Below are 27,500 nucleotides of genomic sequence, written 5' to 3'. Positions count from 1 at the left end.
TACATACATACATACATATATATATACACACACACATATATATACATAAATATATACATGTATGTATGCATGTAGGTACGTAGGCATGCGTGTGTGTACACACACGTACACATGTGCACCAATATTCATACATACCTACAAATATACATACAAGTGGACATCCAAACACTCACTCATTCCTACAAAGCACATATACGTAAATATACATATGCAAAAATGTATGCATCGCAGTGAAGTAAGGGAAAACCTACTGAAGAAAATATGTGTGTATATAACAGAAGCAAAATTAAACGAAACGTACGAAAGTACAACGGGATACAATCTCAGTGTCTCATCCATGCACATGTTGAGGTAAGGTAATTTCTGAACACTGTCGTAAGTAGCAAGATCCTAGAAAAGAAAATAAGGAAATTATTATAACAGTATTAATAATCTCATTGTTCAAGTTTTATTAGGGCTCCACACAAGCAATTTTGTTTTGCCACCGTCTCAACGATGGAGTATATCTCTTTAGCATGATGAAGGTCCCCACTTGCCCGGACAAACTTTGAGGGCAAGTGCCAACCTTTTTTTTTTTAGCACATTCGCCAAAAATCGTAAATCTTGAATTAAATCAGCAACGAAATTTCTAAATAGCTGTAATATACTTACCTCTCCCAAAACATCTTCAATCTCTTGGTGCAATTTTTCTTGATGTTCAGGGTTTATTGCCATCAAATATGTAAAGAAGGTAAGAGTAGAAGCGGTAGTTTCGTAACCAGCCATGAAAAGCATCGTACATTGGGCCACGATTTCATTGTCCGTCATTCCTATGGAAAAACAATATAAATATTATGATTAAATACCTTTTGTTCTGAGAGAGGTCCTTGTTATGTTTTTAATCATTCTCATAGGTGGCGTTCTGACAGAATCATTAGCACGGTGGCTAAAATGCTGAGTGCCATTTCGTCTTAGTTTAAATTTCACCAGAGTTGACCTTGACTTTTATCCTTTCGGGGTCGGTAAAATTAATGCTAGTCGAGTAATGGGATCGATGTAATGCATTTAAGCCCACCCCCGAACTTGCTATCCTTGCGCCGGAATTTGAAACCATCTGAAATTAATTTAAAATGTATAAATGTGTAGATTAACATCATTCTTAAAAGTTTATGAGAATGTTTGATATTGGATATTAACCTTTTATTTCTTATTTGTTATTTCCTGGAGAAGATGGGTCTTGGACACAAATGACTGAAAGAAGCCACCGATGTGGTAGCCATAGCAGATGAAACCAGCTCAGGTTTGCTGTAATTGACAAGAGACTACAGGTAGAACCCTTCGGCAAATGAACACCAATTCAGTCCACGCTGTCCCGCTCAGGTGAAGTGTAGAGGTTAAGGGGTGAAATGCTTGTGGCCCTGAGATACCAGCTGATGATGCAGAGAGGTTTATGATATAGTGACGCATTCAGAAAATATTGTAATAACTCTGAGTAGCTCCTGGAGTTTCTGCATAGAGTAAAGCATCTCAGATGCTAAATTCACCAGAAAGTATACGAGGTGGGTCTGAAAAGTTCCTGGAATTAAGGATATCGCAAAAGTCGTAATTGCAATAAGTGAGTGAATCGGAGAGAGGAATATGCTGAGTAAATGAATATAACGAGTTTAAATCGCTCTTCACTACATCATTCCAATTTTTATCCTTCTATTCTTTTACTGGTGACTGTCATGACCTGCAGCCATGCTGGGTTTGTAGACAATCATAATGAACCTTGTACATATTTCATTCTGGAATTTATTTTATCAAATAGCTGTTTTACGTAATATTGATATGAATTCTTTTAGTTACACATCAATGTCTTGCATAGAGAGACTTCTAAACCAGTTTTGCTGGAGTATCAACTTCTCATTTGACTTCCAGTCAGCGTTGTAGAAGTTCAGACTGAATACAGTTTGAGTGCCATCTGTGTGAAATACACCTTTAATTAGTTTTTGACCAAACATCATCATTTGTATCATGCTGTGGCCTGCGAAAATTGTCGGTAATATCTTCACATTGTGAATAGGTTACACATTATTGGTGAAGCAGAGGTTTAAGATGTCATTGTTTCTGGTTGGGGAGACTATGGTTTGCTCCCTGGAAAGCATTTTCGCGAGATCAAAGAGAACTGTATGTATGTATGTATGTATGTATGTATGTATGTATGTATGTATGTATGTATGTAAAGAAATCAATTTGAAAATTATTATGATAGGTACAACAACAAAGCTGGTCAGTTTTCGATACTGCTGAATGAGAAACTGCATGTGAGTTACATACAAACCTCTTTTAGTTCGCCAGTCAGTTATATTTTCTAAGTGAAGTTCCTTTTCTACCTCTGGGAGCAATGTCTCATGACCCTTCAGTTGAGCCTTTATCATAAGATTTAAAAGGTTTTTGTGCATCTACAAAATAATTTTCAAAAATAAATAATTATCTTAAGTAATAATTTGAAAATAATGAATTAATGCAGATAAACAAAATTAAATACTTTTACTCTATTCAAACTCATTACGCCTGCGATGTTGTTACCACACAGCTCTACGTGCAGTCCCAAAGCTTTGTGAGAAAATTTTGTAGATGGAAGCTGGTTGCTTTTTCGTAGGTAAGTTTCTATACTTACTGGGCTGTGAATGACTAAGTTGATGAAACGGAACGACACAGAAATACATGAAATCTATAATCCAATGACGTTACTCGCGGCCCAGAATAAAATGTACATTCATACTAATTTAGGTGAAGAATCTTTTCGCCCAACTATTCCAGGAGAGAAAGTTCTTATCACGAGCAATTACACTCCAACATGTAAAAAATAGCTTTACATACAATAGGTTGCTTTTTGTGATGCAGTTATTTATGAACTGAAAATTCGCAAGAAAATCTCCTGCGGGATAGAGAGATGTAACTGCAGCGTATATTAAAAGAAACAAATAAAGGAATCCCTGCAGGATTCATGGAGCCATTTATCAAATTTCCATGATGTATAACTGATCGCAAAGTTCTTCCTGAATATGATGCCATCTGTCAGGGTTGCTCATTTTCGCCAGCTGACTGGACTGGGACAATACACTACTTGGTCTGGAATAGAAACCACGATATTGTGGGTGTGAGTACAATGCTCTAATCACTAGGCCATGTAGTGACCTTCAAAGTTCGTGTTGTTAACGCTTAGCATTTAGAGGGCAATACACTTCCGGGTCCGGAACCAGAAGGCTTGTTACAGATAATGAGAAGTGGATCCTTTACCGTAACGTTAAACGCCTCCGATCGTAGATCAGTCGAGTAGGAAGACCTGTTCAACAACCAAGAGAAGGACTTCATCCAAGGAAAACCATGTTGATTGGATAGTAGCATATTGAATGAAGTGTCCATTACGAACTGTTAGACAACAATCAAACAATTACTGCTAATCTCTGCTGTGATCAATGTCACCGTTTGAAAGTTGCTTTGAACAGAAAACAACCCTTCTTAGTCAACAGAAACAGTGTCATCTTCCATCATGATAATGCTCGTCCACACACAGCAAAACTGACCAAAGATCTCTTGGAAGAGCTTGGTTGGGAAATATTGCTTCATCCTCCATATTCTTCAGACCTTGCTCCTTCTGATTATCACTTGTTTCGGGGACTACAGAACCATTTGAATGGTCTTAAGATGACACCAAGTGAAGTGGTTGAAAATAAATTGGATTCATAGTTCGCATGAAAACCTAAACAATTTTACAAGTGTGGCATTTATAAGCTTGTTGACAGATGGAAGGAAATTATGTTAATGGAAATTATGGTAACGAATAAATAATTGTCTTAATCATGGGCTTTTTCATTTTTAATAGAACCTTAAAATTGGCCATTATATTTGCCATTACCAACCTGATTGACTACATGAATGAAGGCAGATACCCGAGTGGTCAGTGTGTTGCACACATGATCACAAGATCGTGATTTCGATTCCTGGACCAGGAAGTGCGTTGTGTTCTTGAGTAAAGCATTTCATTCCATTTTGTTCCAGTTCATTCAGCTGTAAATGAGCAGCCCTGCAACAGACTGGTGGCCCTTTAAGGAACAGTGTTATGACCTTGGTCATTTATATGTCAGGTAACCAGCCCTGTACGCACTAAGCTTCGGGGCAAAGGCTTCTAGTTATGTTCATATATGAATGTTTATGCGTGTATGGTATAAAATATTGTGCTGGTTTATGTCCCTTTACAACAAGAGGTAATGACCCTTTCATAAAGATCGATTATCTACCTAACTAATCTAAATACTAGGACTTATATGATCGGCCCCACGATAGCCAAAGTACAAGGAATTACTCTAGTGAAGGAATAAAAGAATTATGTATTCATCCCTATATTCTTTTGTTCTCTCATTCCTTTTTTTATTGACAATAGGATGTGATTTGAGGGAGATTCGGCTGACCGTATTTTCTAGCAGACTGGAATCCCGTTCAGGACCAAGTTGTCTCAGTAACTTAAAGGCCATAGAAACCAGGCAGTAGGCCCTATGAATAATAGAACGAGAGAGTGAGAGAAAGAGAAAGAGAGAGAGAGAGAGAGAGAGAGAGCGAGAGAGAGAGAGAGAAAGGAGGATAGAGAAAGAGAAACATTATCTAGTGAGCTTTCATTTTATATAATTTTTGAGATAAAAAGTGAGACATCGAACACATTTAACTCCTATATCTAAATTCTAAATAACACATTCAGAACTTGGGTGCAGGGGTGGCTGTGTGGCAAGAAGCTTTCTTCCTAACCACATGGTTCCAGGTTCTGCCCTACTGCATGGCACCTTGGGCAAGTGTCTTCTACTAAAACCTCATTCCGACCAAAGATTTGTGTGTAGATTTGGTTAATGGAAACTGAAAAATGCTGTATGTGTATGTGTATGTGTGCGTGCGTATGTATGTGTGTGTGTGTGTGTGTGTGTGTGTGTGTGTGTGTGTGTGTGTGTGTGTGTGTGTGTGTGTGTATTTGTCTTGTATGTGGCTTGACAACCATTGTTGATTTATGTCGCCCATAAATTAGTGGTTCGGTTAAAGAAACCAATAAAATAAGTACAAGGCTTGAAAAGAAGAAAAATATTGGGATCGATTTATTCGACTAAAATTCTTCCAGTTGGTGCCCCAGCATGGCCGCAGTCCAATGACTGAAACAAGTAAAGGAATAAAAGAAAAACTTACGCTATTATCCATTGGAATTTTCTTTCGTTCTTCTATTAGTTCCTTGCAAAACTTCCTGAAGAAGAATTGCCTCCCAATAAGGAATTTTACCAATCCGGACTTTGCTATGAATTTTCCAGAAGACGGCAAAACACCTGAAATAGAACATTTGATATAACTGTGAGTTTTTTTTAATATCTTTTTTAAATTTAAGGACAAAAATATAATGGTAAAAATATAAGGGCAGAAATCAAATAAAAATCGAAAAAAATGAAATCAAGGTTTTCTATTTATTCACCGAGGGACTCTATGTGGTTGATATATATATATATATATATATATATATATATATATATATATATATATATATATATATTGTTAAGAAATTATTAAAACGTTTTATCATATAATTTTAACAGGTAAACAGGCAGTTTGGCATGTTGCACTGTATAGTTAGGATGAAGTCCATTGTCAAAATGGGGGAAGACAGGTGTAAATAGCCAAACTGTGAAATTCTAACAAATTGGTTAGACCTTAGTAAATCTTTATAAACACAGATAATTGTACGCTCAGTTTTTGTGACAGTTAAAGATTTTTTTCTGTGAGACAAGGTTGTTCAATCGGATTCTGGAAGCTATGTTTGCCTGATAGATTTTTGCAATTTGTCCTTTATATTAGGCATTTATGGATTTATTTTATGCTCCAGGAATTCGCCAGAACTTTTGTTTGTCAGATTTAAATAAGTTCTGTCACATCTAGGTCCAAGGTTGGAAATCCAAGGTTCTAATGCCAAATTTGTGAAGCCAAATTTCGGAATCCAAATTTCGAAATCTATTCTTTTGAAACCAAATTTGTGAGACCAGGTTTGTGAGGCCAAATTCGTTGATCCAACGATTTATGAATCCAATGAAGCCAGATTTACGAATCCAAGTTTGTAAAATTAAGTTTGTAAAGCCGAGTTTCTGAGTCAGAATTTCTAAACTGTATATATTTTATTCGTATATATTTGTTTTCTATGTAGGTTGTTTGTGTATGCTGACGCATAATTGTCAATAATAGTTAAGAAAAACTTCATTGTGTGTTGTTGTTTTGGGTTCACCCCATCATTGTTGATTGTGCAAATTCGGGTTAAGGCCACCAGGTCGTAACAATATATATATATATATATATATATATATATATATATATATATATATATATATATATATATATATATATATATATACAACAGGCTTCTTTCAGTTTCCGTCTACCAAATCCACTCACAAGGTTTTTGTCGGCTGAGGCTATAATAGAAGAAACTTGCCCAAGTTGCCACGCGGACGGAAAGAACCCAGGAGTGTGTGGTTTAGAAGAAAGCATTATACCACAAAGCTGCACATGCGCCTATATATATATATATATATATATATATATAACGTGGACATTCAATGTGCTAGAAATAGATCACATCTTGTGTCTATTCAGACCTAAATTGTTCTCAACATGAAATATAGCGTGATACCAAAACGTAAGTGGGCAAGACATTTAAAATCACCGAAAACAATCATTATTAAACAGGGACCGGTTTCAAAATTTAACAATCTTACCGACTGTCTATTTCTCTTCAGCCTGATTTGTAATGCAACCATAATCATCAGAACCCCATACAAAATTGCCCACCGCCATAGGTGTGCGTGTATATGGTTCTGCTAATTACAGATTAATGGTAAAATTCAAAAGTCTTCGTTTTGGCGCGCTAATTCCAGGAATATGTCTGCAGAAAATATTTACTGCGTCGCATATATCCAGTATGAGAACTCGGTAAGGGTTAATATATTATTAGAAAATAGGGTAAAAGATCATATATTAATTAATATCGATTAATTACCAGGAAGCTAGCACATTTAAAGAATCAAAGAGATTCAGAAACAGTATCTGCAATCTCAGGGGATTAAAGTACATTTTTATATATGACGTAGACCACTAACGTGGACATTCAATGTGCTAGAAATAGATCATATCTTGTGTCTAATAAGACCTAAATTGTTCTCAACTTTTGAATTTTACCATTAAGCTGTAATTAGCAGAACCATATACACGCGCACCTATGGCGGTGGGCAATTTTGTATGGGGTTCTGATGATTATGGTTGCATTACAAATCAGGCTGAAGAGAAATAGACAGTCGGTAAGATTGTTAAATTTTGAAACCGGTCCCTGTTTAATAATGATTGTTTTCGGTGATTTTAACTGTCTTGCGCGCTTACGTTTTGGTATCACGCTATATTTCATGTTGAGAACAATTTAGGTCTTATTAGACACAAGATGTGATCTATTTCTAGAACATTGAATGTCCACGTTAGTGGTCAACGTCATATATAAAAATGTACTTTAATCCCCTGAGATCGCAGATATTGTTTCTGAATCTCTTTGATTCTTTAAATGTGCCAGCTTCCTGGTAATTAATCGATATTAATTAATATATGATTTTTTACCCTATTTTTTAATAATATAAAGATAGATAGATAGATAGATAGAGAGATAGATAGATAGATAGATAGATAGATGAAATAGGAATAAAATTTTAGAATTTAGTGTTTGTGTACGGCTTGGTGCCAAATGATTCTTGGCCTGGTGTTTGAGGACCTTTTTTCAACCGGTAAAATTTTGATGGAATATTCTTCAAAATATATAACGTGAATACTAACATGCTAAAAGGATTATAGGCTGAAACAAACTAAATGTCAATATGTCTTTAGCCTTTTTAACCAATAGATTATCGGAGTCTTTCTGTGAGTTCACCATTATTCCGAATCCAGTTGCTGCTATGACATCTATGGCATAAGCTGAGAACAACCTAGAATACATCAAGTAAAAAGTACATACATGTACATTAATTTTCTTTTCCATAAAAATACTTCAGTCATAGTTTTAAAATTAGTTAATTCATTTGATATATATTTTCACCTGTTACTTGTTTCAGTCATTAGACTGCGGCCATACTGGAGCACTGCGTTGAAGAATTTTTAGGTAAATGAATTGCCCCAAGGACTTTATTTTTTGTTTTTAAGCTTCGTATTTATCCTATCGGTTTCTTCTGCTGGACTGCTAAGTTACAGAGCTGTAAACACACCAACGCCCGTTTCCAAGCAGTGGAGAGGGAACAAACACAGCCACGAAGGAGCACACAGATATAAAAATATACATGAATGTGTGTGTGTGTGCGTTTAGGTATATATGACGGACTTCTATCAGATACTATAATACAAATCCTCTTTGTCAGGTTGTAAAGGATATTCATTCCACTATGTCTGGGGTGACAAGACTTGAATGTCAGATTCCTTGGAATCCGTGGGCTTATAGTAGATGTCAGTTTCTATTTTGTTGTTAGATTTCTTAATGAGGATGTCGAAGCATGGAAGTTGTTGGTGGCTGTGTTCCAACGTAAATTGAATGTTTATATCAAGTCCATTCAGAAGTGTTTGAAATTCTTTAAGTCTCTCTTTCCTTTCGTGCCAAAGAATGAAACAGTCTTCTAGATATCATTTCCAGTTATTTTCTATGTACAGGGACAATGGGTTTCCGTATTCCTCTAGTACCGTACGATACAGATTGATTTCTAGGTACCCATGACTAGGTTAGCAAAGGAAGGGGCCATTTGCGTGGTCTTCGCAGTCCCGATTATTGTCGATAGAATTTCTCATTAATTACGAAGAAGTTATTCTCTAAGTTGAATTTTAGCCCTTCTATTACGAATTACTTTTTGATGCATGCGATGTGCGAGTTCATTGGAGTAATTCTCTAGCTAGAATTGCGTTGCCTCTATTCCTAGGCTGTGAGGGATATTGGAATAGAGATGGCTACATGGAAAGATACTGGTAGGGTGTTTTTATTAATTGTTTCAGGGAGGTGATTGAGCATATATAGATCGTTCCTTATGTAGCTTTTGATATGCTTGAGGAATGGTATATATATATATATATATATATATCATATGTATGTATCGATGGATGGACAGATGGATGGATGGATGGATACATATATGCATGCATGCATGTAGATGTGCATTTATGAATATGTATATATGTGTGTGTGTATGTATGTATCTATGTATATGTGTGTCTTTGTGTTTGTATTGTGTTTGTCTCCAAACACCACTTGGCAACTCATACTGTCACCATAACTTAGCGGTTCAGCAAAAGTCCCCAGTAGAATAAGTACCAGACTTTAAAATAATGTAAGAACCGAGGCCCGTTTGTTCAACTAAAGCCCTGCAAGGAGATGCCCCACCATGGCCGCACTCCAATGACTAGAACAAGTTAAAGATAAAAGATAAATGATTAACAAAGAATCCTGTAATAGTTTTACATACTTTTTAACGTCGGTCACTTCTCCATTCTCTGCCAACTTATCAATATTTTCCACCAAATTATCAGCACATGTCTGAATCATTGCGTTCATCTGCAACAGACATGGAATGGTAGTTCAAGAAACAGGCTATTCAAGATATTCTGGTAATAATTTTGGAATCAATCAATCAATAAACTCTGACCTCTGACTCAACGTCATCCAGTTTCTTTATTCAAAGTTACTTATATACTTTGATATCATTTTCCCACAAAAGATTAAGTGGTTACAGAAACATTGAAGGTTCTCAAATAAAATCTCTCTCTATCTACCTATCTATTTATTTATCTTTCTCTTTCTATCTATTAATCTCTTTCTCTCTCTCTATCTTTCTATCTATCTGTCTCTACATATGTATATATGCATGTCTGTCTGTCTATCTATCTATCTATCTATCTATCTATCTATCTATCTATCTATCCATCTATCTATCCATCTATCTATTGTCTATTTATCTACCTTTTTAATTGACTGTCTGTCTCTCTATCCACCTACTAACCTATATGCCTGTTTCTCAATCAATCTACCATGTACCCCACTCAACACGCAAATGCATACGCCTACCCATGTATGTCCATACATGTGTGTGTGCGTGTTTTGTGTGTATATCTGTGTGTGTGTGCATCTGAGTGTGAATATCCTCTTATATGCATACTAGCCCGACCACGCTATCCTTTTACATTAACTTTATATCATTGTATCGTATATTTCTATAGTGTACATTCACATGTAGACACATGACATACATATAGGGTGAATGCTAGTGAGACATGAGGCATGAAGGAAATTTGAACGTCAATAGTTGAAAACGTAAAACAGAGCTATTAAATGAAATTATGTTAAAAGAACGTGCTTTTAGAAATTGAAAAATTACTACCTAAATACAGCAATAAATTTCAGTACACACACACACACACACACACAAACATACACATACTTCGATATATTTTAATAGTATTCGTTACTAAACACTATATCATTGTAAATACCATTATCCTATCTACGTTTATGTATAGTGAAAATTTGTCCCCATCTCATTCACATTATTGTCAACCTTTTGATGCAAACCAAAAGAAAGAGGCGTATTGTTTGTTTATATTTAACATGCAACTTCATAATAAATTATTGTTATATATCAAATGAAAGTAAAACAAAACAAACCGACATATCGATATTAAATCGCAAAGTTATCATAGTATTACTTATGTTGAAAAGAAAAATTCTAAAAGAATATTTACCGTTGCCAAAGCAATAGTCATACCTAGACTATTTTGCCTCCCAACCCGAATTTGTTTCCTCATAACTTCCGGAAAAATGTTTTCTTCTTTAAATGAAATTTTCTACATATACGCTTTAGACAGTTTAAATTCTGATTATATCAGAATTTATTTTCAATTTTTTTCTAAAGGGTGGAGAAAGGAGTTTCAGAAAATTCACATGTGTCGGTATTGTTTCTTCATAACTGTATTTTTTAATGAATTTATATACAAATGCCCTTTGGATTCTGTTACTTAGGATTATATAGGAATTTTGTGTGAAAAAAAGGCGAACACGCACACATATATACTGATACACATAACATTTGTTTTAGAAATTTCAAGTTTGATTTTGTAGATATTTGAAATGCGTATCAGTATGTATGTGTGCATGCTCACCATTTTTCTTTTCATATCAAATTCTGATATAATCGTAATTTACAAATTCTGAAAGGCATCTGTACAAAATTTTATTTTAAAATACCCACATTTCTGAAAGGTGTACGGAAACAGATATGATTATCTGAAACTCTTATTTCCATTCTCAGAAACAAATTTTCACAATAAATTCTGATATAATCAAGATCAATCTACACAATTTCAATGGTATTTGTACGAAATTTAATTAAAAAACATATTTCTTTCTGGACGTAATGAGGAAACAAAGTCGGGGGCGCAATTGTATAGATATGACCATGCAATGTTTGCCAAGCAGAAATTCAATTCAAATATTAGTTCAAATGATACATTATTTTTGTTTGTGTATGAGCATAATATACGGTCCGGCCATGACCACTTCACTCCAGGCTGGGCCAATATATTGGTGTGTATATATGAATGGAAATCCACAATAAATATCGAATGTATGCATATATATATATATATATATATATATATATATATATATACACATATGCATGGCTCCCTAATTAGAGCGTCGAGCTCGCAATCATAAAGTAGTGAGTTTGATCCCCGGACCAGACTGTGTGCTGTGTTTTTGAAACCATGTAGTTGCTAAGAGAGTTTCTTAACCACACACCTATGCCTGCACTTATCTTATAAATTCTTAAATCGATGATTCAGATATATCCAGAATTACATACTTACTTCCCTCATCTTATGTGAAGTAAAAGAAGGATTCAGTACAGTGCGTAGATATTTCCAATGATCATTTTTGGCTGATGTAAGTGCAAAATTATGGATTTCATCTCCTTCAAATCGCTGAGAAAGGATAATAATAATAATAATAATGATAATAATAATAATAATAATAATAATAATAATAATAATAATAATAATAATAGCATGGATGTGATGGATATGCTACAGACGAATACTGAACTGTTAGCCTTAAGAAGCTACGTTACGAGCAATGTTTTTTTATGCAAAGAACTCGGAGGCAGGGGTTGTCTTAAAATATTAACCCTAAACAGACAAATCCGTCCCCTAATGTCAACGTTCAAGCTCATCATGCCTCAGTGATACCAAAGCAAAATACAAACTGATTCTGCTGTCACCCGGAACACCAAGGACCGCGTACTGGAATGATGAACCAGATTCGACTCGAAATATCAGCTACTGGTTCAAAGTCTTCTCGAAATACAAGAGCTGGAAGTACCCCACAACCGGAATATTTCAACAGATGGCCACCCACACTCGTCATCAAATAACCAAAAGAAAAAGAATGAAAAATGATCTAGGGGAGATAATAAAGAGGTTCGTACGGCTTTCTATCATACCATATATTCCCCACAAGTAAATCTAATATTGTACAAACCTACTTAAACTGGAGACAGAACCACCTTGAAGTAAGACCCTACATAGACAGTAACAAACTTGCCAACGTCAGAAAAGAGTTCATCATTTAAGTATATATGAAGATGTCTAGACATACAACTATATGCATGAGAGTACATACATAAAACAAAACATACAAATCCTCACTTATACATACATACAAACAGACATACATACAAACAGACATACATACAAACAGACATACATACAAACAGACATACATACAAACAGACATACATACATACATCATACAATAAACGAGCCTTGGAACTAGATTAGAAAGTGACTCTTTGTCAGTTGGTAATAAATCTTGAAATAAAACTAAACAATGACATACATACACACCCTGAACACGAAAATAGTAAGAAAAATACAAGAGAAAGAGAATATCTATTGACCATTGATAAGGAGCTTTTTGGGGTGGGCGCTAGTCGATTAGATCGACCCCAGTGCGCAACTGGTACTTAATTTATCGACCCTAGAAGAATGAACGACAAAGTCGACCTCGACGGAATTCGAACTCAGAACGTAAGGACAGACGAAATACCGCGAAGCATTTCGCCCGGCGTGCTTACGCTTCTGCCAGCTCGCCACCATGCTGAACTCTGAATATTGGAAAAAGAATGCAAATACCTATTCCATGCGCTACAAATGATCATGATTTCTAGGTCTATAAAAATCTGCAAGGCTTTGAGATTTAGAGAATGATTGTTAAATCAAGATATTTTACTTCCTAACCTTGCTACCAAGAAGGTCACCGGTCAAAATTTACGCTAAATTAAAAAGAGAAATGGGCCATACATGCACACATGCTTACATATATATATTATATTTAAAAGGAGATTTCAGGTAGGTTCAATAATTTAGATTAGTAAAACAACATATTCTCAGCCATAAAAACTTGTATGCAAATTATTAAAATATATTTGATATATCACTCGTTGAAATATTGAAAAATATTAAAAATTTACAGATACTTAAATATATAAAAATATAATATACATATGTGTGTAGAATAAAAAACTATATTAATGTACGAAAATATATTAGCATCTTAAATACATACATACATACATACGAACGTACGTACTTACATACATACATACATACATACATACATACATACATACATATCAACAATATCTTAAAATGTACAATTCAAACAAGTGAATGGAAAAGAAAGAAGATAAAAGATTATATTACTTACTGTTCGATTGACAAAGTTTGAAAATCTTTTGACTAAAACTTCTTGGATAAATTCTGGATCACTTACAACACAATTTGGAACTACTCCAAAGTACATACTGCCAAAAACAGAAATATTGTTTCAGAAATGAAATAATCTATGATAGTGATAAATATACATCATTATTACTATTGTTGTTTGCTGATCTCTAGTTAATTCTGCGCTATCAAAGATTTTTCAAATATATAACTGTCTTATATTTTTGAAAACATGATGGATTAAAAATTACATTGTTCTTTACAGGTCAGAAACATGGAGAATGTACAAAGCTATGGATTAAAATACAGAAGCGTTTGAAATGTGGATCTGTAGCAGATTGGACAGGATGAGCTGGAAATACAGGGAAACAAATGCTGCTGTAATAGAAAAGCTGAAAATCTAAAGACACCTTTTGTTGTGAATCAGGTTCATAAACTGTTGTGTCAACGACCTCAAGCGAAGAAGTAGGCTCGACCAAGATATATAAGCAGAGGTGGTCTGACCGTGGTAGGAGTTGACTGACAATTGAGTAGCTGTCGTGTAGCGGTTGAGCACAGATCATCCGAAGGTGCTAGATGTTCAAAATTCTGCTGAGGTCGACTTTGCTTTTCATCCTTTTGGGGTCGATAAATTAAGTATCAGTGCTTATGGTAAAAAGGATCATTATTTTAACCTTAGGTCAAGCAGATGAGTATAAACATTAAAGAGTATCGGTATAAATGACTTGCAGTATATGTTCCAAGTCCTTAGAGTTTTGATTTTAAATCCTGACAAAGTCAAATCTGTTCTTTTTTAACCCTGTCGGGTCGATAAAATAACGTACAAGTCAAGAACAGGAGTTGATTGTTTTGACTGATCCCATACCATGAAACTTTCTGACATCCTTACAAACTAGTAAATTTCTTAGGATATCGGAATAAATGCCTTGTGATTTTTGTTGTAGATCTGAGTTCAAAGCCTGCTGAGGCCAACTTTGCTCTTCATCCCTCAGGAGTTGATGAAATAAAGTCCCAGTCAAGTACTTCTCAACCCACTTGTACCTTAATAAAACACAGTTCCGTTGTGGCTTAATAAAACACAGTTACTTTAACCCTAGGACAAGTTACTCTAACCCTAGGTCAAGGAATTTCACTGGCAGGATTGTTAGAGCATCAGAAAGAAGTGTTGTAGTATACGTTTTATCCCTTTATTTTTTGAGTTCAAATCCTGTCATGGTCAGCTTTGACTTTCAACCTTCTGGGGTTGATGAAACAACGTATAAGTTAAGTACTAAGGTTGATTTTTGCACAGCACGGTGAGTGGGGTCTAATTTTGGGGATCATAGAACAGCCAAGGTCCTATATAAATAGGAGCAGATGATACAAGCTTTGCATAACATAGCGGGCAAGGATCCTTAAAGACTCATTGGACCCGGGGTTTCTCATAAACTCATGATGCAAGATCATTAACTCGTACCCCCATTTCAAAAGTGTGGGATTCCCACTTCGTCCATTAGAATATTATACTTTTGTTTACAAATTAACTGACTGTAACGCTTTTCTAACTCTAGTTAGAGTCAGAAGAGTCGTCCATAAAGTTAAGCCCTTTATGGATACGAAACCATTAGTCACACTGTGACCGGTTGTATATTTAACTTCATGTAAATACTGCTCTGACTTTTGGAGTGTGCTTCTTTGGAGATATATGTTCCACTGCCGATTTATTTATGTGTGTGCGTGCGTGTGTGTGTGTGTGTGTGTGTGTGCGTGTGTGTGTGTGTGTGTGTGTGTGCGTGTGCGTGTGGCGTGTGTACGTGCACCTGTGTGAGTGTGTGTACGCTGTACCTGCCTATTTTCATAGGTCTGTGCCTTGAATTTCACAACTCATCTCCGTCCTCACCGCCAGTGTGAAACTATTCTGCTAAACCCTTCTCGATTACCTTAGTCACAAAGAAATCATTCTTACCCATATACGTCACCATAGATTTCCCTCCAGTATTTGAATACTTTAGTAAAACCCTGAAAATATTAAAGTATAAATAAACAACTTTAATAACATCAATGATTCTGGGACGGTATATAGCTCAATGGTTAGGCATGTTGCACTCACAATCATGAGATCATGGTTTCAATTCCCAGACTGGCTGTGCATTGTGTTCTTGCGTAAAACTCTTCATTTTACGTTCTTCAGTCCCCTCATATATATATAACCCAGAATTATGTAGCTGGGAAGCAAACTTCTTACCACACAGAAAGCATAAAAGATGCATGTGCATATAAGATGCACCACAATTTCAGCAGAAAAAAGATTTTAATCAATTAAATTTTATGGAAGGCCCACTTTTGCATTTGGGACCCGCGTTGATTTTATTTAGATATTTATTTGGCAAAAGAAAAAAACGGTTTGTCTTATACGCTATCGATGTACAATGTGTCTTTTTCCTTTTAAAAAGAATTTTCTTTCACTTTGTCATTTATAATCTCATTTATATTTATGACATTCTAAATGAGTATTAAATACTGGATTGGTATTATATTTTATTGACCCTGGGAGGTTAAGAAATAGAGTTTTCTTGTATTCTCTTGTATTCTACCGCAATTCCATTCACGTCTCGGATGCTTTACAAGTTACACTCCAGAAGGTTTGAGACGTTTTTAAGGGAGGCAGTTATATCCGCCCTAGATTACTTTGATTTTAATATATCATTACTACATATCTAATAAGCTCTCCTGCGTTGAAAGGTGATGAAGAGGAGGGGGTGTTACAGAACGTTATCCACGTCCTCTAAAATGATAGAGGTTGCCCCAATAGAGGTAATAGAGGAGTGCTTCAAGGACGTAAAGGAACTTACCACATTTTATACAAGTGGAAGGAAGTACGGCACAGTGGAAGTAAGATTTGGCAACGAAGAAGACACGATAAACCACTCCACTGTGCCGATAAGAACACCGGAATGGGTACTTCTGTCGACTTACTGTGGAAGACGCGTCACCAGAGTAAGGATTGGCAGAGTACCCCACGAGATTAAGGAAGCATCGCTGGTGGCAGCAATCATGCAGAGAATGGAGGATGAAGTAAAAATCTTAAAGATTACGAGAACCAAAAAGGTTAATTGCTGGGGATATGGCCTCGAGATGGCCATACAAGTGAGCCTTGTAAAAGACTTGTACGAGATCACAGAGGAGATCATTCTCCCGGAAGACGTCAGACAAAGAGTAGTAGTGGAAGGAAAACCACCAACATGTTTCTTATGTGATCAAAAGGGGCACATGAAAGCAAGGTGCCTCCAGAAAGAAAACGAAAAGGAGGAGCAAAAACAACAGAGTGAAGAACAGAGTACCGAAGTGGTGGTATCGGAAGGAGAGAAAGATAGAGAGGAGGAATCATTGACAGTTGTGAATAGGAGGAAAAAGAAAGAGCGGGTGAGCTCTCCATCAGAGAGCCAGAAAAGAATGAAGGTGATTGAGATGGAGGAGAAAAGGAACAGGTTCGAGACACCAGCAGAATCAACAATGGAAGGTAGAGTCGAAGCAGAAACATCATTGCAACATGATGTGGAAGGCTTAGACGTTGAGGCTTGCATAGTTTATTCCCAGGGTGCTTAGTGACGTACAGAAGGAAAGGTGCAGTGGTGACTGCAGGGATGGTGGAACTGATTCCATTCAATCCAAGAGTGCTTGAGTTTCTGATGACCTGTGACTAAAGCTGGATCTACTGTTATGATCCAGAGGCCAAGAGACAGAGTGCCCAATTGAAGCATCTTAGCACTCTCAGACCCCGTAACACCACGTAAAGCAAGTCCATCAGGAAGCCCTTGATGATCTCATTTATCAACAGCAAGAGCATCATCTATATACACTGGGTTCTTTCTGGTCAGATGATGAAACATAGTACTTTGTGGAGGTTTTGATGAAATTCAGGAAGAGATTTGATCGCAAAAATCTAGACGTATTCCACTCAAGTCTGATGCAAGGAAAACTGAAACAAGAAAAAATAAAAATGAATTTACCAGTTTCGTTATCTCCATCAAGTTTCCTAAATGAGAAATAGGTTCGGGACCAGAGAGACCGAGTCTTTTGAAATATGAAAAGTTTCTTCTTCCAAACCTAACAAAGAAAAGAAAAAGAAAATACATTTATAATGATGGTTTTTTTAATGACCACAATGACCTCTTACATGCATGTGTGCATATATATTATTATCATCCTCATCATCATTATTATTATTAATATTATTATTATTATTATTATTATTATTATTATTATTATTATTATTATTATTATTATTATTATTATTGTTGTTGTTGTTGTTGTTATTGTTGCTGTTATTTGAGACGGCGAGGTGGCAAAATCGCTAAAACGATTAGAAATAATACATTTCTAAATCTCTCAGAGAGATTTATGCAGTAGTGATGCGATGAAATAGTTGTATGCTGTCAACTTAATGTGACAGTACCCTGAAGGGAATAATACTACTGTTGGATAGACGTATGAAGTTATACCGCTTCCTGTCGACTTTGACACATTTCCTGTGTCCGTATGTTTACAAAGGGAAGACAAGCACTTCCACTCAGCTAAGCCTGCATCCAGAGACATGTTTCTGAGTCTCTGCTCGTCATCAGTCTGGAGTAGCATGACCTACTAGTAGGATATGCCTGACAAGCTCTTGTAAACATATAATAATTCTAGTGAAATGCATTCACTGATTTCAAATTTTAGAAATAATACATTTTTAAATCTCTCGGAGAGATTTATGCAGTAGTGATACGATGAAGTAGTTGTATGCTGTCAACTTAATGTGACAGTCCCCTGAAGGGAATAATGATGATGATGATGATGATAATAATAATATGTATGTACATATGTATGTAAAGAGGCCCCTGTGGTCATTAAAAACACCATCATTATGAATGTATTTTATGAGTTTGTTTTAAAATTTGAGATTACATAGACAGTATTTTATGTATGATATGGGCCTTTCCCGTGAGCACTATCTTTTGAATTTCTGCCTTTTGGGATTTTCCTGGTACCTGATCTAGGTAGCAATCAGCTATCATTCATAGGGCACTATGACAACAGGTATTGTTTTAGTCTTGAGGTTCCACATTTTGTTAATTTCTATTTCAAGATATTTATACTTGCTGAGTTTTGGTGGGTCTTGACAGATAGGTTTATATTGATTGGGACAACCATATCAATGAGAGGGCATGATTTTTGTCTGAAGTCCTTCAATATTATGCCTGGCCTATTCACATCTATATTTCTGTCAGTTTGAATGGTGAAGTTCCAGAGGAGTGAGATGTGATGATTTTCAAGCACTGGAGGTGGTTTGTGTTCCCACCAGTTTTTATCACGTGGCAGGTCCAGGTTTTTGCAAATATATTGTGGTTTTCTGTCATCCCTGTTGAGATACTCTGTTGGCACAAGAAGACTGCACTTGGAGACAACATGATCAATAGTTTCATTTTGTTGTTGATATACACGACATGTTGGACTGCTGCCAGGTAGTTTCTTGTAGGTAGGCATTGATCATGGGCTGCTATGATAAACCCTTCTGTTTCTGATTTTAAGCTAGAAGCCATTAACCATTGATGGGTAAGGGCTTTGTCAACATCGGCACTATTAGCTCTCTTTGGGTATTAGTCATTGAGAGGTTTTTCTTGCCATTTTTCAGAAAGAATATATAAGGCAGCAGTTTTAGCATGGGTTTTCATACACTTAGGTTTTTCTTTGCTTGATTCTAGTACTCTAATTCCGGAATTTGTTGTATTTGGAATTCACTCAGATATTCCTTCGCCTATTTTGTTACTGAGTATGATGCTTTCTTGTTTTCATGTTTTGAGACAAGTTTTAACATCCTGTCCTCAGAGTTTTTCAGGTAGATATCTAGGCAAATTGTGGCAATCTTCATTGTTGATCCCAGCTGTAAAAGTTCACGGACTCCCTCTTTTCTTGGCCGATAAAGTTGTTCTATATCTGCCTTAGGGTTGGTGCATTCTATATCTGCCTTAGGGTTGGTGCATTAGGGTTGGTGCATTGTCAACAATTTTCATATTTTTCTGTCAAGATTATATATTTCAGTATTTGACCAGTTAAAGATATTGAAACTGTAAGTCACGACTGGTATGGCTAAAGTATTGATCACTTCGATCCTTTTTCTTGCATTTAGCTCTGTCTTCAGTATTGCGCTTACCCTGCGATAACTTTCTCTTCTTATCCTTTCTCACATCACTGGATGTTTGATTCCGTCTGGTTCTAAATCCTTTATGATATTCTGCTGTTCAAGGTTAACGTTATATGTTTCTGTCATTTTGCCCTCGATAAAGATAGCTTTTACACATTTATCGAGGCCAAATTGCATCCTAGTATCATTACTGAAGTGTTTAAAAATAGCTAGTAAGCCCTGCTGTTCTTTGTCATTTTTTGCAAAGAGCTTTGAATGAGCCATGTAAATGAGATGATTTATATTTTTATCACACATTTTTATCATTATTATTACATTATTATTATTATTATTATTATTATTATTATTATTATTATTATTATTATTATTATTATTATTATTATCATCATCATCATCATCATCACCATTGCATTGTAAAATAATTTACGTAACGCTTCACGAAGGTGAATAGACAATTCGAAGAGCGTGATAGATATTTTATTAATTTGAACAATATTTTTACTGCTTGCCTGTCTTTGTCGAGTTTAAAATGAAAACTGATACATGGAAATTCAAAAGTTTGAACGAGGACATCCTGCATCCCCACTTTGGCGGAAGGACATCTTCAGTCTTCAATTTTCAATGTTCCCTTGCCCATTGTCTCTGAGGAATAGTAAATCAGCTTCTTCGGATTCTTTTCCTTCTCTGTCTTCAGGGACGAAATTTCCTTTTTTTTTTTTCTTTTCAAAACTAAACACCCATGTTTCCAGAGGTTAATACTTCAAGCCTCAAAGAATTTCTCTCAACACATGGCTATGATACTCCCCCACTACTTCTGCTCGTGATCAGAGATGCACATATCATCAGCCACTGTGTGGCGTTGTTATTTTTCTGTAATAATGCCCTTTATATAAATATAAACGAATAATTATATTCTTGGGAATAGAAATTTCCCTTATGAATTTTTTTACACACTGGCTTCTTGATAAAATTCTTGTAAAAGTGTTTTATCCTTTTTTGAATTTACTTATCAAATATATACACGGAATACATTCAATGCTGAATTTTTTATTCCTGTCTCCACATGGGTACCCAAAAACAACCCGGAAGTATTTCCCGCTTCTTTGATGAAGATATATACAGATAAACTTCATTCCCTTTACTCTTTCGGATACGTAGTTGTTCGTTTTTGGTGAGGTGAGAATTCTGTTTATTTATATATATTTTTGGGACAATATTGTGCTGATGAACGAAATCTAGATTCATTCTAGTAATCGCGAAATCGGTCGATACACAGTTAAGTCTATTTAAAAGAAAGTTGGTCATCTTCTGTTGGTTGTTTTTCCTCGCATTAGGTACTAAATGTGGTTATTTTGAGAAGTCCACTGTGTGGCGTTATTATTTTTCTGTAATAATGCCCTTTATATAAATATATATATATATATATATATATATATATATATATATATATATATATATATATATTATTGTATAGTAATGCCCTTATATAAATAAATATATATTTTGGGAATAAATGATGGATTTTTCCCCTTATGATGTTTTTTTCACGCTAGCTACTTGATAAATTCTTGTAAAAGAATTCATCCTATTATTGAATTTAAATATATAACCAGAATATATTCAATGCTGGGTTTATTCTGAGAAAAAAACACATGTACCGAGATGCAATTCGAAATTCCCGCCACTTACATAGGTAAATAGCGATGAACAGTCTTCTATGTACTGTATTGGATATGCGGTGTTCGTTTGGTATGTGGATTTTCTATTTATTTCTATTTATTTTGACCATATTATACTGACGAGTAGAGATTGTATAATACTACAATAACTACGCAATCATGATCTATAATTCAGCCTGTTTTAAGGGGCTGGCTTTGAGAGTTGCATTTCCTCGCGTTCGGTAAAAATGTGCTTTTTATAGTAGTCTGACCTTAGAGTCCCTCATGGCGTGAGGCGTTATTGTATAGTAATGCCCTTATATATATATATATATATATATATATAGATTTTTAGTCGATTGTATATACCTTCTTGATAGCCCATTCTACATGTCCGTATTTTTGTTTGCATATATATTTTTTACCTTCTGTGTTTTTTATATATGTATTTTTTATATGTTGAAAGGCCATGCTAATATTTATATAAGATCAAATGTTTAGAGGCGTGGTGTTATGTCGACTGGCTTCAGGCTAATGATACCATCTAGCAATAAGTGTTTTATGGGATTGTATCGAGTTTAACCAATATAATATAGGTTAAATATTGTAGTTATAACAACAACAACATCAATAATAATAATAATAACAACAACAACAATACTAATCCAGAGACAAAATTTGTAAACGTTTTAATACATATTGAAATGCAGGTGGCAATGCATTAAAATATCAATAAATTCCATCCATGCATGCACACACACATACAACACACACAGACACATACACACACATTATCTCTGTGTGTGCCAGACATTATATATGTACGTATGTATGTATGTATGTATGTATGTATATATATATATATATATATATATATATATATATATATATATATATGCGAGTAAAAATAAATACAAAAAAGGTGGGGGTTTTTGTATGATTGTGTATAGAGGAATATATTATTTTGCTTAAAAGAGTTCCAACACTGTCTGTTTTTTATGTTTTATTTATATTCCTGCAGAACTAATGTGGGGTAGTCTGTCATACCGGCCATGACGAAGGGAAATAGCCCTGAAACTCGAGTCGCCTTTATATATATATATTTATATTTATATATTTATATATTTGATCCTTTATATTGAACACTCAATATTTCATCTACATTCAATACTTTCTTTCATGGTGCCATCCATTTTTATTTTATTTTATTTTATATTGTATATTGTATATCATATTATATATTGTATATTCCATATTCTATACCCCACATTAGTTCTGCAGGAATATAAATAAAACATAAAAAACAGACAGTGTTGGAACTCTTTTAAGCAAAATAATATATATATATATATATATATATATATATATATATATATATATATATATATATATATATATATATATATGAATATAACTTTTATATAACTTTTGGAGCTAGGATTCAATCATGGTGGCTGTATTTATACATATATATGTGTGTATGTGTGAGTGTATGTATGTATGTATGTATAAATGTAAATATATATATATATATATATATATATATATATAGTTGGAATTTACAAAGAAACAAAAGACGAGGACAGGTATATAAACAACAAACAGGTGTATTAGTTTAACGCTCGGAAAGGTGAGAAAGTCTTTTACGTTTCGAACTTACGCTCTTCAACAGAAAGGAACACGAGAAAATAAACAGAAAATATTAAAAAGAGCTTTAGTAGCTATCGGTCAATCATGGCGATGGCCGGACAGAGGTGGTCATACAGGAGAGCTAGGAAGAAGGGGAGATATAAAGTAGTAGTGATCCCAAAACGAGGTGCGCGTGCGTGTGTATGTGAGAGCGTGTGTGTGCCTGTGGATAGGGACTGGTGACCTTGATGTGTGGGTGTGTGCATATGTAGGTGTAGGGTTGATGGTGTAGGTGCTATGAAGTGGTCAGTGCTATAGTGCGCTGGGTCGTGTGATGTGATGTAGTGTGGTGTGGTGTGGGTGCTAGGAAGTGGTCAATGCTAGTGTGTGCTGCGTGGTGCGATGTGGTGTGGTGGTGTGGTGTCGTGCCGTGTGGTGTGGTGCTGTGTGGTGTGTTGTGTGTTGTGTTGTGTTGTGGTGTAGTGCTGTGGTGTGGTGAGGTGTAGTATGTTGTGTTGTGGTGTGGTGGTGTGTGGTGTGGTGTGGCGGTGTGTGGTGTGGTGTGGTGGTATGTGGTGTGGTACGATGGTGTGTGGTGTGGTGTGGTGTGGCAACACGTGTGTTGAAGCGTTCTAAGAGGTACTAAAATTGTCAAGAACTCAACTGTAACTTAAACACATTTGATATCTGATGATTACACCATCTTTGAAAGCGCCTATTTAAATTTATGCGCATTAAAAAATATTTTTTAATGTTAAAAGATAATAACAAACGGGGAAACCACACCCTGTTTTAACTTTATTCAACTGATATAGTATTATTATTCTGTACACTTTCACACAAATTCGAAACAAAATATGTATATATATGAGTGTGTGTGTTAAATAAAATGAGACAACGAAGCCAAGGCTGTGTGGATTTTTCAGGACATTTATAAAGTGAAAGAGTTAGTCTGACATCTGGTTCTAAGATATTAGGGATATCCCTTATTCAGAGACGACGTGCGAGGTGGTTAAATCTAGGGAAATATTAGAGTTCAATATAAAGAGTTATTTTGGAAAAGGAAGCAAATAAGGAGTATATAGGGAAATAGGAAAATGAATGTAGAAATAAAAATAAACATATGTAACGATGTCATATTTGCAGTTCTATTATCTAAGGAAAGTGGTGTGTAGAAGCGATTAGAATTGTTTCTTCTCTGCGGTTTGTAAATTCCAATAGGACTTCATATTTTGTCATTACATATATGTATGTTTATTGATATTTATAATTTTTTGCGTGAACGGATCTTAAATTACTAGTGACGTATATTTTTCTGGGGGAGAAGTTTGTCGTTCTGTCTTGTTGGCATACAAACACCATACAAGCAACTGGTGTTTGTATGGTGATCTGGAGTTGCAGTTTCGAAACTCACATAATCTTGAGCAAGTCTCAAAATTTCAAGACTTCAACAATATTAACCACAGTATCCAGTTCACAATGGAGTACAGCCACAAACAAATACCTTTCCTGAACATCTTAATCATATAAGAGATACTGAAATTGAAACCAAAATCTTCAAACCAACGGACTCAAAACAATATCTTCTATATCCTCCTGCCACCCAAAACATACTTAAATAAATATACCTTTCAACTTAACAAGAATTTGCGCGATTGCATCAAATCCCGAAACCCGAGAAAAGCAGCTCCAAGAATCTAAAACACATTACTAGATAGAAAATACCCGACCAGTCTAATCAAAAACATAATAGAACGTCTAAAAACGATAGACGTCCAAGAGTTACGGGAAACAAAAAACACCATGGCAGACTTAAAATATAGAAGCATACAATATCATCCAAAAAAACATACCCATCCTTATGAATGACCTGCGAATGAAAAATGCACTGGAAACACATAGGATCATTAAAGGCAAGAGACAACTGCAATCCCTATAAAAGTTACTCACCAGCAGCAAATTAACCACAAAAAAATACAACCCACTAGTCAAAAAGTGCAACCGCCCTAGCTGCGGGACTTGTATCTTCCTCTTCGAGTGCTCAACATACAAATTTAAGTCACGTCAAAATTTTACCATAAAAAATCACTTTACCTGTGCTTCGAAGAACTTAATCTATGTTCTCAAACGTGAAGGGTGTGGTGGAGACTACATAGGTCAAACTAGATCGACCTTGAGAGACAGACTAACGGTACACAGGCAACAAATTCAGGACCCCACGACCAGGAAAATTCCCGTGACCAAATACCAATGCCCCGAAAATATAAACCTGAAATACCAAATCTTCCCTCTCTATCATTGCACCGGAAACACTTCAACCCAATTCCGTTTAAATAAAGAACGCATGCTCATTAAAAAATACAAACAGTTCAATACCCTTTAGAACGAAGAAAAAACACAAAAGAAAAAAGGTAATGAGACCCTAATTTTCCACAAAAGAACAACCAGATACAACCGACATAATTCAAAAAAACTTTAGTAACATTTTTCCACGCAGGTTTCGAAACCGCAACTCCAAATCACCATACAACATCACCATGCAAACACCAGTTGCTGACGTCACCTAACTATAGACCAATGAAATTTTACCTCCGATCAAAAGCGGACTTCATGAAATGAAACACAATTACCCTTTTAAAAAAATCAATGAACTGGAACGGCTGGTGACCGTTCCTCATAGGGAAGACAGCCAGGCAGAACGACAAACTTGACCCCCAGAAAAGATAAAACGTCACCAGTATTTAAGGAACAAAAAATGAGATCTGTTCACGCAAAAAATTATAAATACACCGAATTAAAAAAAAACGGTGTTACAAGCGAAAATCCCTGCACACGAGACTGTAAACAAACCCTTTGTTTTATTATCATTTCTCCCTTGTTTTTCTCCCTCTTAACTCAGTATGACCGAAACTTTGGTGATCCATATGTCTCATCGATCACTTATAATACTCTTGAATTTTATACATTTAAAAAGATGATCCACATTTTTATATTAATAAATCTTATGAACATTTAAATTATATTTGATTTTATTGAAACATATTTTTCTAATTCATAATTTAAAATTTTTTCCATTGACAAATAAAAAATACTGTTGAAACTAGTTTGGTATGTATATAAATATGTTTATTTTTTAAAATTTTATTGTTGTAACAACTGTTAAATTGTAACATGGGGTAAGTCATGGGCTTAAAGGGGCGTTACGTCAAACCTTAAATAACTACCAAGGCAAATTTTGTTTTACGGTAATCAAAGACCATAAAAATAAATACCAGTTGTGTACTCTTTACTTGTTTCAGTCATTTATATAGGTTTAAGTGTATATATATATATGTTGTTTTTTTTTGGTTTTTTTAATATATATTTGTGTATATTGAGTGTATATTTGTATTTACATGTATGTATAAAGATATATATTTGTGAGTATAGATGTATATTTATATATATTGTGCGTGTGAGTGAGTGCGTGAGTGTAGTTTTGTTTTAGAATATTCCTTATTTATATATTTATTTGAGTGAATTTTTATTTGTGTGTATATTTTGTATATTTTTTTATATATATAGTTATGAGTATTTTTGTGTATATGTATATGTATATTTATGTATGTACTTATGTAAATGTGTATATATATGTATATATATGGGTATAAGTATATATGTGAGTGTGTGTAATTTGTATATATAAATTAGTAGGTGTATATATATGTAGGTGTATATATATATTTATGTATGTGTGTATATATATATGTATATATATGTATATATGTATATGTATATATGTATATGTATATGCATGTTTTTTCTGTGTATATATGTGTATTTTTATGTGTATGTATATATGTCTGTATATGTGTATCTATATAATATGTATATTTGAGAGCATGGGAGGGTGAGTGTGTATTTATATATATTATTCTTTATTTATTATATGTGTGTATGAGTGTATTTGTTGTTATATGTATATGTTTTGGTAGGTACATGTGTGTATGTGTAGATATATATTTATGTATATATATATATATATATATTTATGGTAGTGTGTATGTTTTGGTCAATATGTGTTATATGTATTTATATATATGTGTGTATTTATGTATATATGTGTATGTATGTTTTTATTTATGTATATGCTTTTATTAGTGTTTATGTGTATATATGTGTGTATGTTGTGTGTATATACGTATATTATTTTGTATATTCGTATGTATATATGT

At 34.7% G+C, this 27,500-nt stretch overlaps 1 protein-coding gene across 1 annotated transcript in view; it reads right to left on the bottom strand.

Moving 5' to 3' along the window:
- The window catches only part of LOC106875530 (cytochrome P450 3A21), a 43,546-nt gene that overhangs the window by 11,356 nt on the left and 4,690 nt on the right, over window positions 1-27,500 (bottom strand). Inside the window, exons 2-11 of the mRNA XM_089342436.1 lie at window positions 17,826-17,922; window positions 15,782-15,834; window positions 13,820-13,916; window positions 11,923-12,036; window positions 9,525-9,613; window positions 7,861-8,009; window positions 5,194-5,327; window positions 2,303-2,423; window positions 652-809; window positions 302-390 (exon numbers count right to left, since the gene is read on the bottom strand). Coding sequence (XP_089198562.1) covers window positions 302-390; window positions 652-809; window positions 2,303-2,423; window positions 5,194-5,327; window positions 7,861-8,009; window positions 9,525-9,613; window positions 11,923-12,036; window positions 13,820-13,916; window positions 15,782-15,834; window positions 17,826-17,922 — 1,101 coding nt within the window. The remainder of the gene's footprint in view (window positions 1-301; window positions 391-651; window positions 810-2,302; window positions 2,424-5,193; window positions 5,328-7,860; window positions 8,010-9,524; window positions 9,614-11,922; window positions 12,037-13,819; window positions 13,917-15,781; window positions 15,835-17,825; window positions 17,923-27,500) is intronic.

Source organism: Octopus bimaculoides, chromosome 26 (assembly GCF_046866305.1).
Source record: "Octopus bimaculoides isolate indiv1 chromosome 26, ASM4686630v1, whole genome shotgun sequence".
Classification (NCBI taxonomy): domain Eukaryota; kingdom Metazoa; phylum Mollusca; class Cephalopoda; order Octopoda; family Octopodidae; genus Octopus; species Octopus bimaculoides.
The sequence above is the reverse complement of the archived record's forward strand: the minus strand, read 5'-3'. Positions and strand labels throughout refer to the sequence as shown.